Source organism: Bubalus kerabau, chromosome 17 (genome assembly GCF_029407905.1).
Source record: "Bubalus kerabau isolate K-KA32 ecotype Philippines breed swamp buffalo chromosome 17, PCC_UOA_SB_1v2, whole genome shotgun sequence".
Classification (NCBI taxonomy): domain Eukaryota; kingdom Metazoa; phylum Chordata; class Mammalia; order Artiodactyla; family Bovidae; genus Bubalus; species Bubalus kerabau.
The window spans coordinates 58929496-58947238 of NC_073640.1; the positions used below are offsets into that span (position 1 = coordinate 58929496).

Genomic DNA, 17743 nt, shown 5'->3' on the forward strand with positions numbered 1-17743 from the left:
ACATCAGTTAAATGAGTTTTCTATTGTTTGCTTGTCATACCTTGTCATAGTTTTTCTTTGAGGAACAAGCTATGAGAAACCTAGACAGCATATTAAAAAGCAGAGACATCACTTTGCAAACAAAAGGTCCATAAAAAAAGCTGTGGTTTTTCCAGTAGTCACATACAGATGTGAGAATCAGACCATAAAGAAGGCTGATCATTGAAGAATTGATTTCAAACTGTGGTGCTGGAGAAGTCTCTTGAGAGTCCCTTAGCAAGGAGATCAAACCAGTCTATCCTAAAGGAAATCAACCCTGAATATTCATGGGAAGGACTGATGCTGAAGCTGAAGCTCTAATGCTTTGGCCACCTGATGCAAAAAGCCGACTCACTGGAAAAGACCCTGATGCTGGGAAAGACTGAGGGCAAGAGAAGGCGGTGATAGAGGATGAGATGGTTGGATGGCATCACCAACTCAATAGACATGAATTTGAGCAAACTCTGGGAGAGAGTGAAGGACAAGGAAGCCTGGCATGCTGCAGTTCATGGGGTTGCAGAGTTGGACATGACTTAGAAACTGAACAACATTGTTTGCTTATTCCAAGTCCCACTATGCATCATTCAGCTATCACCATATTGGGTTTCAGTCCTCTGCTTGCTTGGTTTCAACCATTTAATTGTTGGTAGAGATGCCTAGATGTCACCTCTGATAGAGAAATTTCACTGGACACATGACTGCACAGCTAAAGACTACATTTCCCAGGCTCCCTTGCATGTGAATGGCTTTTGGCCAGTGGGATGCCAGCAGCTTCTGAGTTATGGCCTTAAAAGGCAAGAGGATGGCGACCCGTCCCGTCTTTCCCTTCCTGGTGTGGAGATGTCTTGGACGTCGGTGTGTCCACCTTATACTGTGAGATGGAAGTGCTGTGTTGTGAATGGTGAGGCAACAAGCTAGAATAGAAGGCTAGAAGAAAGACATGATTATGGAAGTAAGCATGCCCCAAGATCTTCAGGTTGTGTTGGCAAACTGGAGACTCAGGAGAGCTGATGTTTAGTTCCAGTCCAGGTCTGAAGGCCTGAATACCAGGACAGTTGACGATGCAGGTCTTGTCTGAAGGCTAGCAGCTCAAGACCCAGGAAAAGCCAATGTTCTAATTTGAGTCCAAGGGTGGGAAGAAAGTTAATGTCATAATGAGAGTGAGGCAGAAAGAATTCTTTCTTTTTCAGACGAGGGTCAGTCTTTTGGTTCTATTCAGGCATTTTATGCAATCTACTTCACTAGGTCTACTGATATAATATTGATCTCATGCAACAACACCTTCACAGAAATACCCAGAATAATTTTAGATCAAACATCTGGGCATCCTGTGGTCCACTCAAGTTGGCACGTAAAGTTGACCATCAGGGGCTTCCCTGGTGGTCTGGTGGTTTAGAATCCACCTCCAATGCAGAGGACGTGGGTTCGGTCCCTGGTCTGGGAAGATTCCACATGCCATGGAGCAACTAAGCCCTTGTGCCAGAACTACCAAGCCAGCGCTTTTGAGCCCATGTGCCGCAACTACTGAAGCTTGTTCGCCTAGAGCCTGTGCTCTGCAACAAGAGAAGCCACTGTAATGAGAAGCCCGTGCACCACAGCCACTCACTGCACCTAGAGAAAGCCCTGGCAGCAACAAAGATCCAGCACAGCCAAAAACAAATAAAATAAATCTTAAAAAAATTAACCATCATGCTTTCTGACACTGTGGAACTATCCTCACTGCTAATAGCACTTAGGGTTGTAACTTCTTGGACCGTTACATGAGAGGGGAATAAACTTCTGCATTGTTTAAGCCACTGTTATGCTGATCTTTGCTAAAGCAGCTGAACTGACATGCCATATTATATTTTCAAAAGATATCTCCTCTCCCCGCTCATATCTCTCCATTGAGAAGTAGAGTCTAGTTTCCCTTCCCCAGAAGCGGAGTGGGCTCCTGACTCCTACGTAGCTGTTGCAACAAGGCAGAACTGACACTGTATGAATTTGGAGCTCAGATCAGGAAAGGCAGTGCAGTTTCTTCTTTGTTAGCTGAAATTCTCTTGAAACTTTCAACCATCAGGCAATAGGTTGGCTGTCCCAAAGCCACCAAGCTGTAAGGCAACTGAAACTATCCCACACTAAAAAAATCACAGGGACAGAAGGAAATGGCAACCCACTCCAGTATTCTTGCCTGGAAATTCCATGGACAGAGGAGCCTGGTGCACTATTGTCCACTGCGAAGAGTCGGACATGACTGAGTACACGCACACACACATGAATATCTGTGATGAGTATCTTTCTACCACCTTCAGCTCAGCATCTGCCAAAGTGAAATGATCACTTTTGGATTCTCCTGTCAATTTTGCTGTCCAATTTTCATCCTTTGTAGGATTTTCTGCATTGGAAAAAAGGTCAACTTTGTCCACACTCCTACTCAATAGTTTTTTAATATGTATGAAAGTGAAAGTCACTCAGTCGTGTCCAACTCTCTTGCGACCCCATGGACTATACACTCCATGGAATTCTCCAGGCCAGAATACTAGAGTGGATAGCTGTTCCTTTCTTCAGGGGATCTTCCCAACCCAGAGCTCGAACCCAGGTCTCCCGCATTGCAGGAGGATTCTTTACCAACTGAGCCACTAGGGAATTCTTTTACTATTTATATGTAATGGCTAACCTTAGAAACTAGAATCCTCTCTAAGATTTAAAAACAGTCTCTGAGCTTTCTTTAACTTAACTGGAAAAGACAACTATATACACAACAATGAAATTTATAGGGAAAATTGAATGTCTGTATCAGTGGATTTGTTTAACAGTTTTTGGTCCATGTATGTATGTATGTGAAGTTGCTCAGTCGTGTCCGACTCTTTGCGACCCCATGGACTGTAGCCTACCAGGCTCCTCCGTCCATGGGATTTTCCAGGCAAGAGTACTGCAGTGGGTTGCCATTTCCTTCTCCAGAGGATCTTCCTGACCCAGGGATTGAACCCGGGTCTCCCGCACTGTAGGCAGACGCTTTACTGTCTGAGCCACCAGGGAAGTCCTTTTCTTTGGTCCATGGTTGGTGCCTAATAAATGTTTCTTTGTGTGGATACAAAAAAAAAAAAAAGGAACCACACGGAAAGTCTTGAGGCTCCATGAAAATAAAGAGATGCTCCATCAAGTCCCAACACCCTTCAGTCTCCCTGCTCTTCCAGTTCTAACCATCATCTGACTACAGACGTTGAGTGACCCCAAGCTGGAACTGCCCAGGGAACCTGGCTCAATCTCACTATCCATGGGTCTATCAAAGATAATAAAATAATTGTTGCTTTAAGCCACTAAGCTCTGGGATGACTTGTTACACAGTGACAGTGAACCAGTACATCTAGTATAACTTTTATAACCCGAGAAATGGGTTCATTTTTAATGTGTCTACGCAGAAATCCTACTCGTTGTTCTTCACCCCAGAAACTTACCTAAATCAGCCACCAGGGCCCTCTGACCCTCAATAACTTAGCATCTACAGCATATTAGCCCTCTCCTCTGTGGCCCATCCTCGGTGTGCAAAGAGTTCTTCTTTGTCTGGTGTGGCAGTCAGTTTCTTTTTTTAAACTGAAGTACAACTGATTTACAATATTGTGTTACTCTCAAGTGCTGCTGTTGTTTAGTCGCCAAGTCATATCTGACTCTTTTGTGACCCCGTGGACTGTAGCCAGCCTGGCTCCTCTGTCCATGGGATTTCCCAGGCAAGAATACTGGAGTGGATCGCCATTTCCTTCTCAAGGGGATCTTCCCAACAGAGGGATCAAACCTGCGTCTCCTGCTTGGCAGGTGAATTCTTTACCACTGAGCCACCAGGGCTCTCAAGTGTACAGCAAAGTAATTCAGTCACGTTGTTCAGTCACCCAGTCGTGTCCGACACTTTGTGACCCCATGGACTGCAGCATACCAGGTTCCCTGTCCCTCACTGTCTCCTGAAGTTTGCCCAAGTTCATGTCCATTGCATCAGTGATGCCATCCAGCCATCTCATCCTCTGACACCCTCTTCTGCTTCTGCCCTCAATCTTTCCCAGCATCAGGGACTTCTCCAATGAGTCGGCTCTTCGCATCAGATGACCAAAATACTGATGCCTCAGCTTCAGCATCAGTCCTTCCAATGAGTATTCAGGGTTGATTTCCCTTAAGATTGACTGGTTTGATCTCATTCTGGTCCAAGGGACTCTCCAGAGTCTTCTCCAGAACCACAGTTCAAAGGCATCGGTTCTTTGGCACTCAGCCTTCTTTACGGTCCAGCTCTCACAACTGCACGTGACCACTGGGAAGACCATAGCCTTGACTATAAGGACCTTTGTCGGCAGAGTAGTGTCACTGCTTTTCAACACACTGTCTAGGTTTGTCATAGCTTTCCTGCCAAGAAGCAATAGTCTCCTGATTTCATGGCTGCAGTCACCATCCACGGTGATTTTAGAGACCAAGAAGAGGAAATCTTTCACTACTTCCACCATTGAGTCATATATATATATACACACACATACTTTTTGATATTCTTTTCTAAGCTGTTTAAAAAATGTTTATTTACTTACTTATTTTATTTTTAGCTGTGCTGGGTCTTTGTTGCTGCACTCAGGCTTTCTCTGTCTGCGGTGAGGGTAAGTGGGGCCTACCCTGTGTAGTTGTGCTGCATGGGCTTCTCACTGTGGTGGCTTCTCTTGTGAAGCAAAGGCTCTAGGTCACTCAGGCTTCAGCAGTTGTGGCGCATGGGCTCAGTACTCCCCGGTTCTAGAGTATAGGATCAGTAGTTGTGGCTCACAGGCCTAGTTACTCTGTGGCATATAGAATCTTTCAGGACCAGGGATGGAACTCATGTCCCCTGCATTTGCAGGTGGATGCTTAACCTCTGGACCACCAGGGAAGTCCTCCATTATAAGTTATTATTAAAAGATACTGAAGGACTTCCCTGGTGGCCCAGTGGCTCAGATTCCACACTCACAATGCAGGCGTCCCGGAAACAATCCCTGGTTAGGGAACTGGACCCACATGCTGCAACTAAAGATCCCACATACCACAAGAAGACTGAAGATCTTGCGTACCACCACTAAGGCCTGGCACACCAAATAAATCAATATTTTTTAAAAGGCGTCAAAAATGAAAGAGCATATGACAATATAAAAAATTTTTAAGTAAAAAAAGATCCAAAAAACAGAAAATAAAGCCCTGTCCAAGTGACACAGTTGACCTGGAGACAGCACCCACAAGAACTGGACAATTTTGGCAAATCCATCTCCTTTTCCGGGCTCTGGTTTCCTCATCTGTAAATAGCCTGTACTTATCCTAGATGTGGCTCAGAGGTTAAAGCATCTGCCTGCAATGTGGGAGACCTGGGTTCGATCCCTGGGTCAGGAAGATCCCCTGGAGAAGGAAATGGCAACCCACTCCAGTATTCTTGCCTGGAGAATCCCGTGGACGGAGGAGCCACGAGGTGGCAAAGAGTCCGACCGACTGCGCGACTTCACTTTCACTATCCTAGATGTACTAGTTATCTGTTGTTGTGTAACTGATTGCCCTCAAACATAGCAACTTAAAGCAACAATAAATGTTGATGGTCTCACACAGTTTCTGAGGGTTGGCAATCCATTGAGTGGCTTGGCTGGGTGGTTCTGGCCTAGGGTCTCCCATGAGGTTGCAATCGGGATGTTGGTGGGCACAGCTGTCATCAGAAGGCTTGACTGGGGCTGGAGGATGTGCTTCCAAAGCCGCTCATTCACGTGGCTGGAGGACTTGGTTCCTCCACATGTGTGTTTCCCCTGAGGACGATTGCTTGAATGTCCTTACAACATGCCAGCTGCTTCCTCTAATAAAGCAAATGATCCAAGAAAGAGCCAGGCAGAACCTGCAGTGACTTTTATGACCTAACCTTGAAAGTTACACTTTATTATTTCCACAATATCCTATTAGTCACACTCAGTCTATTCAATATGGGAGGGGACTACACAGGGGCGTGACTACCTGTAGGTCTCATTGGGGGCCCATGATGGAATTGGACTTCATAGTTCTGATATAGCATCTTTATTATTGTAAACAATTTTGACTTCAGAACTATCAAAAAGGTTCCCCCCCCAACTATTTAACAGTTGTACTGTTTAGAGATCTGTGCTGCTGCTGCTGCTGCTAAGTCGCTTCAGCCGTGTCCGACTCTGTGCGATCCCATAGACGGCAGCCCACCAGGCCCCACCGTCCCTAGGATTCTCCAGGCAAGAACACTGGAGTGGGTGGCCATTTCCTCCTCCAATGCCTGAACGTGAAAAGTGAAAGTGAAGTCACTCAGTCGTGTCCGACTCTTAGTGACCCCATGGACTGCAGCCTACCAGGCTCCTCTGTCCATGGGATTTTCCAGGCAAGAGTACTGGAGTGGGGTGCCATTGCCTTCTCCATTAGACATCTGTGGCAGCATTAAAAGCCCTTTCTTCCTTTTCTGTAATTGGGATGGAAGGAGGGCTTATTCATTGGGCTGGAATAACACACAAACAAAGCCAGCTTCTAAATGAATAGAAAACACTTTCTCCCAAGGACATGCTTTCTTACTCACAGAGAAACTTTGTTCTCTAAAATCATCAAGCATTAAAAATTCTATCAGTAAAAATGCAACATTGCACTCCCACTCTTGCCTGTGGGATCTAACTCATTTGATACAGAGTAGCAGCTTCAATTTCCAACTCAAGAGCAGAGCAAAGGGTTTCTGGACCCAACGGTCCACACCCACATTAATCTTGTAGTTTGCAAGGATACAGAACCCTGGTTCCTTTCACAGTCCACCAACTGCTTGGCTTTGAGCCTATCATATAGTCGTCACCTAAACTCAACATTTCCTCCAAACCAATAATAACTCTACCTTTTCCTCTGTCAAGATGTTCCATGATTGCTCTGCTGTGTCATCTCCATCATCTTCATGGGTCAATAAACTTTACTGTCAATAAACTGGTCAATAAACTGGTGTTGTTAGGCTGATGGACTAAGACACTATAATCTTCAATTTCCCTGGCTCCCAGGCACCCCTGGGAAATAGATTCCCTTCTCTTATATGCTAAACCATTCATCATTTGACCCAGCCAATTTTTCTAATCTCAGTTCTTTTTTCTTCTTACTGTTTTCTTTTTACAAGGTGATATAATCATTTCCATACATTAAAGTGCATATCTTATGTGTACAGCTCAAGGAATTTTTAAATATGTGCATGGGCTTCCCAAGTGGCTCAGTGGTAAAAAATCTGCCTGCCAATTCTGGAGACACAAGAGATGCAGGTTCAATCCCTGGGCTGGGAAAAAACCCCGGAGAAGGAAATAGCAAAGGACTCCCGTATTCTCGCCTGGAAAATCCCATGGACAGAGGAGTCTGCCAGGGGTCCCAAAGAATAGGACACCACTGAACACAGCACAACACATGCTCAAGTAAGTATGGCACATTTCTAGCAACCCAGGAGCCTCTCTTGGGGTCCCTTTCTGTCCACACCCTGCCAATCACTTCTTGAACTTCAAATTCCTTCCCCCCGCCCCCCTCCCCACACGCACATAAACATTTATAGACGTTAATCATCTGCAATGTCCTGCCTCAATAAATGCTATTTTTGACTTCTGATATTCTTTCTATCCTGCGAAGGGCTTGAGTGCCCCCTGAAACTTTTGAAAATACTGCAGGAATGAAGAAAAGTTACAGCTGCGACTACTGCTTAGCCGGTAGAACGGCGCCACGACCAGTTCCTAAAGGGAAGTGCAGACTGGACAGTCACGTGATAGGGGCCGCGCTCTCCAAGAGCAGGTGAGGCAGGTGTGGTCGGGACTCTGCGCAGCCCTGCGGGGCAGAGGCTCGCGGCGGCCATTTTGAGGGGCGGTCACGTGAGAGGACGTACGCTCAGCGGGGCGCTCACGTGACCAGGGGCGTGCTGCGGCCGCCCGGGCGGACCCGGCGAGAGGCGGCGGCGGGAGCGGCGGTGATGGACGGGTCCGGGGAGCAACCCAGAGGCGGGGGTGAGGCGGGAGGCAGACGGGCGGGGGGGAGGGCGAGCCCCCAGCCGACCGACCCCACGATCCCTCCTGCCGGTGTGGGGCCGTGCGATCGCCAAGCACTCCGGCATAGAAACTCCCGGGTCCGGCGCTGCCAGCCTCCACCCACTCCCTCCCCGGGGGTCCCCGGCTCTCCGGCCTCCGCATCCCGATCCCTTCCCGCCTGGTGCTCTCTGACCCCCAAGGAGCGGGAGAACCCCATAATCCAAGCCCTGGGGGCAGGCCCGGGCTTGTCGCCGGCACCACTTCCTGGTGGGAGGGGCGGGTCTCCCCTCAGTCGCCTCAGGCCAGAGGTCTGGACCCTTGAAGTGTTCCCTCAGCCTTCTCCCCCCGCCCCGGGAAGAATGAAGGATAACAGGCCCAGGACCCCTGCTGCTTTCTTCATCGGGGATTCAGTTGCTTGGGCTCCCACTTCACTTTATCTATGAGGGGCCCAGAAATGTAGAGCCCCCTAGCGTTGTCCTCCCCCAGAGATCAGGAGCCACTCCAGTTCCTTGGATCCTCCTAGGACCCAAGAGTCCAGGCACCTCTTCCCTCCTTTCTCCTCTAGGGCCCACCAGCTCTGAGCAGATCATGAAGACAGGGGCCCTTTTGCTTCAGGGGTGAGTTTGAGGTCTGATTATTGCGGAACGGATTTGGGGAATGAGACCCCGTTCTGATTCTGTATCCCCGCAACTCCGTTCCCACCCTAGTTTCATCCAGGATCGAGCAGGGCGAATGGGGGGAGAGACACCCGAGCTGGGCTTGGAGCAGGTGCCCCAGGATGCATCCACCAAGAAGCTGAGCGAGTGTCTGAAGCGCATCGGAGATGAATTGGACAGTAACATGGAGCTACAGAGGTGTGGCCCCTGGGACCCAGGAGACCAGCGACTTGGCCCCTTCTCTCTCAGAACCCAGGAGTCCCAGCTCCCAACCCCCACTTCCACTGGGAGGCTGGAGTCCAGCCCCCTTTTCTTTCAGACTCAGAGGTCCAGGGTCCCATCACTCAACTCAGCACTCTGGACTCCCAGCCTTCCCGTGCCCTGGGATCTTGAAACTCTCCTTCATGGAGTCTTTTTCCCCAGTTTCTATCTTGCGGCTTTCCCCCACAAGGGCCTCTTTTGATTTCAGCCTGGCTCAGGTCTTGGGTTTTATCTTTGGTTTGGGTGGACCCCAGAGTTGCCACACTCTGCCTGATCCTCCCTCCCCAACACTGGCTCTCCTCTCTCTTGCAGGATGATCGCAGCTGTGGACACAGACTCTCCCCGAGAGGTCTTTTTCCGAGTAGCGGCTGAAATGTTTTCCGACGGCAACTTCAACTGGGGCCGGGTTGTCGCCCTTTTCTACTTTGCCAGCAAACTGGTGCTCAAGGTGGGCGGCTGCAGGGCCTTGAGCCCAGGGAGGCTCCCTTCAGGCCTGAGAGGACCTGGGAGTCATGAGGTCAACCCTCGGGACAGCCCGGAAACCACAGAGGGAATGGAGAGAGTCAGCTATGGGCCACTCATCAGCTTTTTCATTCATGTATTTATGCACTCAGCATGGGCTTCCCTAGTGGCTCAGATGATAAAGAATCCACCTGCTAATGCAGGAGACCGAGGTTTGATCCCTGGGTCGGAAAGATCCCCTGGTAAAGGAAATGGCAACCCACTCCAATATTCTTGCTTAGTGAATTCCAGAGACAGAAGAGCCTGGCCAGCTATAGTCTGTGGAGTCGCAAAGAGTCGGACACAACTGAGCGACCCCCACACACACACACACACACACACACATATTCAACAAACATTTATTGGGCTTATGATGTGTGCGACCTGTACTTGGCACCCAGGATGCAGAACAGAACTAGGTTAGGTCCCTTCTCTCAGGAAGCCCGTGTTGTATGATGACTGCTGAGCAAAGTAAACTGTGGTGACATGATTGTGCAAAGGAGCCACAAGACCATTTCTCAGAGGAGGTGACATTAAAGTCTAAGATGGAATGACAAGAAAGATGCAGATATATATATAAAGATGGGGGGAAATGTATCCGATAGAGGGCGCAGCACATGCAAAGGACCTGAGGTAGGACCAAGCCTGGTGTGTTGAGGGCAATGAGGAGGCCCATGTGGTTAGAATAGAGTAAGGAGAGGGAGAAGGTGAGTGATGAGGGCAGATTTCAAGGGGTCTTGTGGGCCTCTGTAAAGATCAGCCAGCTTTACTCTGAGTGTAGCAAGAGTGATTGGCTGGTTTTAAACAAGAGTTAGATGACCCGATTTATAAGCAGAAAAGATTTTTCTAGCAAGGATTGTTGTTGTTCAATCACTAAGTTGTGTCCAACTCTGTGACCCCATGGGCTGAAGCATGCCAGGCTTCCCTGTCCTTCACTGTCTCCCAGAGTTTGCTCAAACTCATGTCCATTGAGTCAGTGATGCCATCTAACCATCTCTTCCTCTGTCTAGCAAGGACAGCAAAATGTTGATTGTAGAACCTAGGTTGTGTGTATATGCTTCTTGACTGTGAAATTCTTTTTGTTTCTCTGAAGATTCTCATGATAAAATACTGGGGGAGGGGAGCCCCAGTAAATTATTTTGGCCACTGTGAGTAGAAAAAGGGATCCTGAGGCACAAAGGCAAAAACTGGAAAGCTGATGAGGGGTACCTACAATGGTCCTATAATGGATGACTGAGGTGGCAGCAGTGGAGGTGGGGAAGTAGATTCCTTAATGTGTTTGCAAGATTGAGCTGATGGGGCTTGAATGTAAGAGGAGAGAGGGACGCAGTCGGGGTTGTAGGAGGGCTCTGTATGGAGCTGGGGACAACAGGCGAGAAGCAGTGAGATAAAGGGTGAGAAGGAAGGCTAAGGAAGTTGAAGAGTAGGTCTTGGGTATGGGGGGTGTCAGGCCTTACCTGATCTGAAGATCAGAAAGCCCTCTCTGGGGAAGTGACATTAGACCTGGGCTTTGAGGGGTGAATGGAAAAGGTTGAGGCCTGTTGAGGCAGAAGAATCAGCATGTGCCAAGGTCCTGAGGCAGGTGAAGAATTTGGTGGGAATGAAGATGTGGAAGAAGGGCAATGAGGTGCAGAAAGCAAGAGGAAAAGTGGAATGTGTTCAAGTCAGAGCCTTCACACAGGGCCTTGTAGGCCAAGCTGCGCTTTTGATTGTTCATCCCAGAGGTACCAGGGAGCCATAAGATGGTTTGTGAACAGGGCAGGTGACAAGGACGAGATCCATATTACAGTTTATGAGGCTTATTCTGACGCTGAGTGGAAAACAGACTGCAGACGGGCAGGAGGGAGACAGAGCATGAGAAGGGAGGCTGGGGGCCAGTGGCCCCAGGCAGTAGGGACAAGGCTCAGTCCCTGAAGTCCCCACTTCCCATAGGCCCTGTGCACCAAGGTGCCCGAGTTGATCAGGACCATCATGGGCTGGACATTGGACTTCCTTCGAGAGCGGCTGCTGGGCTGGATTCAGGACCAGGGTGGTTGGGTGAGACCTTTAACCCCACCCCATTCCCCCGCTCCTCTGGGGCCCTTGGGCCTTTCTGTGCTCACCATAGGACTGCCCCCTTCCCCATTTTGGGGTCATATGTCTGATCAACCCCTGATTCACAGGGCGCCCAATGACCTGTCCATGACCCTTGACCTCCTCATGACCTCTGACCTCCTAGTGACCCCTGACCTGATGCCTCGCTGCCCTCCCTGGTGCCTCCCTCCAAGTCCTCTGGAATCCCTCAAGTTCTATGATAATCCTTTAACTTCCCCACTCGTAGGCCCTTGCCCCTACTTGTGCCCTCTGACCCCTCCCTGCTCCCTCGTGTGCTGGCCCAGGGGCTGCCCCTTGGCTGAGTCGCTGAAGTGCCTGCTGTCCCTGTCCCCAGGACGGCCTCCTCTCCTACTTTGGGACACCCACATGGCAGACAGTGACCATCTTTGTGGCTGGAGTGCTCACCGCCTCGCTCACCATCTGGAAGAAGATGGGCTGAGGCCATCAACTGCCTTGGACTTTTTCTGCATAAATTATGGCATTTTTCTGGGGGGGGGGGCGGATTTGGGGGCCATGGGAGTTTTTCTTACTTTTGTAATTATTGGGGTGGGGCAGGGTAGGGAGGTGTGGTCTTGGGGGGTGGGCACAATAAACCTCTTTTGGACCACACTTTGGACTCTGAGTCACTGGGCCCGCTTCCTGGCTGTCGCAGGAGACCAGGCTTCATGCGCTGACCCATCTTTTTCTGAGGGTAACCAGTGCCCTCTGTGGGTCAGTGGCGAGTTAAATCATGGCTCTGCCCTCAAGGAGCCCACAGTCCTGAGGGGAACCGAGGCGGCTTGAATCACCCGTGTCCTTGTCACAGCCAGGGTGTTGTGCTGGAGGCAGCACTGGGCCAGGCCCCAGCCTGACAGAGGCTGGGGGGGGGTGTTGTGGAGGTCAGGGCAGCAGGGTGCAAAGCAGGCCTCCTGAACCCCAGGAACTAGGGCCCGGAAGCTTCCATCACATGGGACTACAGGAAGTTGTACATTTACTGAGGAGGAGAAACGGGGAAGAAGCGGGTGTGCAGGCCTCGGGAGGACTAGGAGAACAGGGGTAGGGCTCAGGCCTTTTGGGAAGGTTGGAGGTTGGATGGCTGAGGAGGCTGGAGAGGGTCCAAGGGAGACTCTGGAGGCGGCCTGAGCAAGAATTGTCTGGGCAGAGGAGAGACATGAGCAGAGATTGACAGGTTTTGGGGGGAGGAGTCTGGGGTCTGGCCCTGTGCCTTCAGGATGGGAGCCAGCCTGTGGGAAGATGCTGAGCTCAGAAGAGCCACTGGCCGGCCAGTGGCTAAGACTCTGTACCCCCAATACAGGGGGCCTAGGTTCAATCCTTGATCAGGGAACTATTAATAGATCCCAAACTAAAAGATCCCTCTGCTGAAACAAAGATCCTATGTCCTCAACTAAGACCTGGTGCAGCCAAGCAATTATTTTTCTTTTAAAAGGACTTCCCCGGTGGTCCAGTGGTTAAGACTCCACCAGCCAATGCAGGGAACATGGGTTCGATCCCTGCTCTGGGAAGATTTCACATGCCACAAGGCAACTAAAGCCATGAGCCACAACTACTCAAACCCGCTCTCTAGAGCCCGTTCTCCACAACAAGAGAAGTTACCCCAATGAGAAGCCCACACGCAGCTAGAGAGTAGCCCCGACTTGCCACAGCTAGAGAAAGCCTGTATGCAGCCAGGGAGACCCGGCACAGCCAGAAATAAATGAATAAAATTCTTAAAAAGAAGGGGAATCTGAAAACGGGATTACTAAGGTCACTGAGCAGAGAAGGCAATGGCACCCCACTCCAGTACTCTTGCCTGGAAAATCCCATGGACCGAGGAGCCTGGTGGGCTGCAGTCCATGGGGTCGCTAAGAGTCGGACACGACTGAGTGACTTCACTTTCACTTTTCACTTTCATGTATTGGAGAAGGAAATGGCAACCCACTCCAGTGGTCTTGCCTGGAGAATCCCAGGGACGGGGGAGCCTGGTGGGCTTCCGTCTATGGGGTCGCACAGAGTCAGACACAACTGAAGTGACTTAGTAGTAGCAAGGTCACTGAGATAGTCAGAGTTGGTTGTCACCTCTCTGGCTCTCTGTTCCCCTCTGTCTTTGCCGTTCTCTGACCTCCCTGTCTCCCTGTCCCTGTCTCCCTGGGTCTCCAGTCTTCCCCTCATCCCCCGATCCAACAGTCCAGCTTCAGATCACCTTTATCACACCCTTCCTCTCCCTCCACCTGAGAGCACTTTCCAGGTCACTGCTCCTCTAGGCCGAGGCTAAAGGTCTTTGGGCTGAGGTATGCAATTTGGTGAATGAATAACTCAGGCCCCATTGTGACTGTGTGCCTGGGGCAACTGCCCCTCCCCCACAGGCTTTCCCCAGAGACACCCAGAGAGGGGAGAGATGGAGGTCTGAAAAAGTAGCTGTAAGGGGAGACTGAGTCACCGCCCAGAGAGAGGGGACAATATGGACACAGGCAGGAGGAGCCCAGGGAAACCAGCAAGGGAACTAAAAAGACAGTAAGACTCAAGAGACAAAGCACACTCAGGGCAGCACCTTGGGGGAGGCAGCCAGACTTGGGGCCCAGCTAGGCCCAGTTCCCCGGGTCCCAGCCAGACTGCAGTACACCCCCCAGGAGATGAGGTCAGTGAGCGGGCCTCACCCGGCCCCCCCCACCAGAGCCCCTTCCGGAGCTGAGTTCAGCATGACTCAGCACAGCTGCTAGTCTGGCTCTGGGCCAAGACACCCCTTGAGGACCCCAGATACCAGCCTGACTGGCCTCCCCCTGATCAGGTGGTACCCTGCCCAAGCTGCTTGGAGAAACTTCTCTGCAAGGAGGGGCCCTGACCTCTGCCCCCAGCACCCCTGCAGCCTCAGCTTTCTGCCCCAGCCCGCCAGCTGCCTCCATTAGGGCACTTACAGAGGGTCAAATTCTTGTCTTTGTTTCTCCTTTCCCCCCAACAATGGGGAGCTCCTTGAGGGCAGAGTCCTGTTGTGAACCAGATCTGCCACACAGGCACCAGCCTGGCCCAGATACACATTAAAAACGTCCATTGGTTGAAGACAGACATCCATCCACAGGTCCCCAGGCCCTTCTTGTTTACCCAGGAACCAGGGCTTCTCTGTGATCCTGAAGAATGTGTCAGGCAAGACTGGGACAACTTCAGAGAGGTTACTTCAGAGCCAAAAAAGAATTCTCAGTTTCTGGCTGCCTTCAAAATAATCTTCAGGAAATCCAGTCTCAGAGAGATCCCCCCCAACAAAGTTCTGGTTCACTCCCTCCCAAACTCAGTTCCCAGAAAAAAAAAAAGAGAGAGAGGCTCCTAAAATAGCCCCTAGGTATTCCAAGTGGCCCAGACTTATCTTCCTAGGGCTCCAAAGGATTCTCCAAGACTCCTAACCTCTTTAAAAAGCCCTTACAAGACTTTCAGAAACATTTCCCCCCTCCCCACTATGGGGCTGAACCCCAGGGCTCTACAGCTGTTTTCTTAATCTTGCAGATCACCTCCAGGGTCTAAAGACCTTCCCCAGGAAGTTTCCACAAAAATATGGACTTCCACTGAACTCTAAAGCTGCAGAAACCCCCCGACTTTTGAACCCCAAGGCTCCAGGTCCTTGGGGTTCCAGAAATATCATCTCACAGTTTTCCAAACTTCTCACTGCTCCGGGGACCCTCATCTCCCAGAGCAATTTCCAGTATTCTGGAGGTTTCCACACCTCTAAAGAACCCCCGGGGTTCCAGTAACTTCCATGCCCTGACACAACGCCAGAATCCAGCTTACTTTCCTGAGAGACCCCGGGGGACCCAGGGATCATTAGTTTGCAGGGCTCCCAGTGTCTTCATTAATCGTTCACCTATCAGCGCGACCCCTCCAGAATCCCTCGGCTTCCCAGAATTAGCCCCAAAGCCTTTGCATACTGCGAAAACCCCCAGCCCCCCATTTCCATTTCACAACTCCCTCCTGTACAGGCGCGTGACTTCCCCACCTCGGGGCGGGGAGTTGGAAGCCCCATCTGCTCCTGATTGGTCACTCCCGGGCACTAGGTCCCGCCTCCCGCCACCGCAGATTGGCCGACCGCTCTCCCTGACCGCCCCACTTCCGAGGGCCCGCGCGCTATAAAAGAAGCCGCCTTGTCCACAGGCTTTTGAAGTGTGCTCGGCGGCCCCGCGGATCTGTCTCTTGCTTCAACAGTGCTTGGACGGAACAGACCCAGGGACGCCCCTTGCTCCAGCCTCCGACTACCCTCCAACCTTTTTTCCAGTCGCAACCTTCGGAGTCAGCCACTCAGCTGTCCGCGATCACCGGGACCAGCCACCATTTTTTAACTCCTTATTATTACCGACCAATCATGAGCTCCCAGATTCGTCAGAATTATTCTACCGAGGTGGAGGCCGCCGTCAACCGCCTGGTTAACATGCAACTGCGGGCCTCCTACACCTACCTCTCTCTGGTGAGGTTCCCCAAGACGCCCCCAGCCCAAGTTTCCCTCAGCTGCGCACCTCCGGCCCTCTGCGCACGCGCTGGCCTTCTTTGTCCCCTTGGATAGTCAGAAGGCAGAGTCCGGTTGCCTGGCCTCGCCTCCTGCTTACCATTGTTCCCGCCATCTCTTCCTGCAGGGCTTCTATTTCGACCGCGACGATGTGGCCCTGGAGGGTGTGGGTCACTTTTTTCGCGAATTGGCCAAGGAGAAGCGCGAGGGCGCGGAGCGTCTCTTGAAACTGCAAAACCAGCGTGGCGGCCGCGCCCTCTTCCTGGACGTGCAGGTAAATAGTGTGTGGGCAGCCGACTACATCTCCCAACAATCCCTGCGTGAGAGACCCCTTGATTGTAGCGGTTTGGGTACTGCATAGGCTCTTGGGAGACTGAGTTCAGTCTTGTGTGGGTTGTTTGTTATGGCTGGAAATGGAGGCGCAGCCGTTCACCCAAGACGTGGCGGTCCAGGACGCAGCGTGTGGTGTTTTGGGACGTGTAGTTTGTAGGATACTGAGGATGAAATATACACGCTCTTCTTGTTTTTTTTCTGGCTAAACCCTTTACTCTGGCAACTACTGGAAAATCAGTTTTTAGTTCTTTCTAGAGTGGCTAGTCGGAGAAGGTAATGGCACCCCACTCCAGTACTCTTGCCTAGCAAATCCCATGGACGGAGGAGCCTGGTAGGCTGCAGTCCATGGGGTCGCTAAGAGTCAGACACGACTGAGCGACTTCACTTTTCACTTTCATGCATTGGAGAAGGAAATGGCAACCCACTCCAGTGTTCTTGCCTGGAGAATCCCAGGGACGGGGGAGCCTGGTGGGCTGCCGTCTCTGGGGTCGCACAGAGTCGGACACGACTGAAGCGACTTAGCAGCTGCAGAGTGGCTAATACTGAGCCGTTTCTGTTTTCGGTATAGAAGCCATCTCAAGACGAGTGGGGTAAAACCCAGGACGCTATGGAGGCCGCCCTTCTCGTAGAGAAGAACCTGAATCAAGCCCTGTTGGATCTGCATGGCCTGGCTTCTGCCCGCGGAGACCCCCACGTAAGTATCTCCTTTCACCTCTGACCATCCTAAGACCTTACCCAGAATGATACTTACATTCCAACTAAGCACTGACCATTTGAATGGACAGATTTTCTCCTGAGCCTCCCTGCCTGATCTGTCCCATTATTAGATCTGTAAGTGGCAACATTTTCTCTTCTGTTCCTTAGATCTGTGACTTCCTGGAGAACCACTTCCTAGATGAGGAAGTGAAACTCATCAAGAAGATGGGTGACCACCTGACCAACCTCCGCAGGCTGGCTGGTCCCCAGGCTGGGTTGGGCGAGTATCTCTTCGAAAGGCTCACCCTCAAGCACGACTAGGAGCTTCTGGAGACCAGTGGCCATTGAAGAACCCGCCTAACATCCGGGCTGCCTGAAGCCCCTCTCTGCAGCTACTAGGCAGCTTTTTTAACACCCTGGAGCCCTCTCTCAAGCCTTGGACCATATGGAAACAATAAAGCTTTTTGCAGCATATCCTGGTTTTGTGTGTGTATCATGGTGGGGAAAAGGTGGGGTCTCTTCATAAAGCTGGTTGGACTGGGCTGGCAGGGAGAAAGGAGTCGATTCGGTTTACTGTTCTAAGACATAACACTTGTGGGGTGTTGCAGTAGTAGGTTCTCTGCTTTGCCAGGCTGTTAACTGCCCTTCCTAAAAGGGTAGAGCCCAGATTCCAGGGAGAGTTTGGTAAAACCTGGGGTTGGTAACTGGAAGCAGACAGC

General features: G+C 50.9%; 2 protein-coding genes across 3 annotated transcripts; both read left to right on the plus strand.

Annotated features, from left to right (window-relative positions):
• Positions 1–7897: 7897 nt before the first annotated feature.
• On the plus strand, positions 7898–12029 carry BAX (BCL2 associated X, apoptosis regulator). 2 transcript variants are annotated; one of them, XM_055553616.1, is made up of 6 exons: positions 7906–8000; positions 8587–8638; positions 8729–8875; positions 9251–9386; positions 11372–11476; positions 11868–12029. In XM_055553616.1, exons 1-6 carry the CDS (start codon positions 7967–7969, stop codon positions 11970–11972), a joined length of 579 nt encoding a protein of 192 aa, XP_055409591.1. In that variant the 5' UTR covers positions 7906–7966; the 3' UTR covers positions 11973–12029. The 2 variants fall into 2 exon arrangements, with proteins under 2 accessions (XP_055409592.1, XP_055409591.1); XM_055553617.1 differs by lacking the exon at positions 8587–8638 and having other exon boundaries at positions 7898–8000.
• Positions 12030–15630: 3601 nt separating this feature from the next.
• On the plus strand, positions 15631–17496 carry FTL (ferritin light chain). Its single transcript, XM_055553618.1, has 4 exons — positions 15631–15956; positions 16123–16269; positions 16897–17022; positions 17193–17496. Exons 1-4 carry the CDS (start codon positions 15855–15857, stop codon positions 17343–17345), a joined length of 528 nt encoding a protein of 175 aa, XP_055409593.1. The 5' UTR covers positions 15631–15854; the 3' UTR covers positions 17346–17496.
• The last annotated feature ends 247 nt before the right edge of the window (positions 17497–17743 follow it).

Excerpts from the sequence above, each read along its gene's own strand:
- FTL (XM_055553618.1), top strand. The coding sequence starts at position 15,855 with ATGAGCTCCCAGATTCGTCAGAATTATTCTACCGAGGTGGAGGCCGCC. Across the intron at positions 15,957-16,122 it reads CCTACACCTACCTCTCTCTG|GGCTTCTATTTCGACCGCGA; the intron begins GTGAGGTTCCCC and ends CTCTTCCTGCAG. Across the intron at positions 16,270-16,896 it reads CCCTCTTCCTGGACGTGCAG|AAGCCATCTCAAGACGAGTG; the intron begins GTAAATAGTGTG and ends TTTTCGGTATAG.
- BAX (XM_055553616.1), top strand. The coding sequence starts at position 7,967 with ATGGACGGGTCCGGGGAGCAACCCAGAGGCGGGG. Across the intron at positions 9,387-11,371 it reads CCAGCAAACTGGTGCTCAAG|GCCCTGTGCACCAAGGTGCC; the intron begins GTGGGCGGCTGC and ends CACTTCCCATAG. Across the intron at positions 11,477-11,867 it reads TTCAGGACCAGGGTGGTTGG|GACGGCCTCCTCTCCTACTT; the intron begins GTGAGACCTTTA and ends CCCTGTCCCCAG.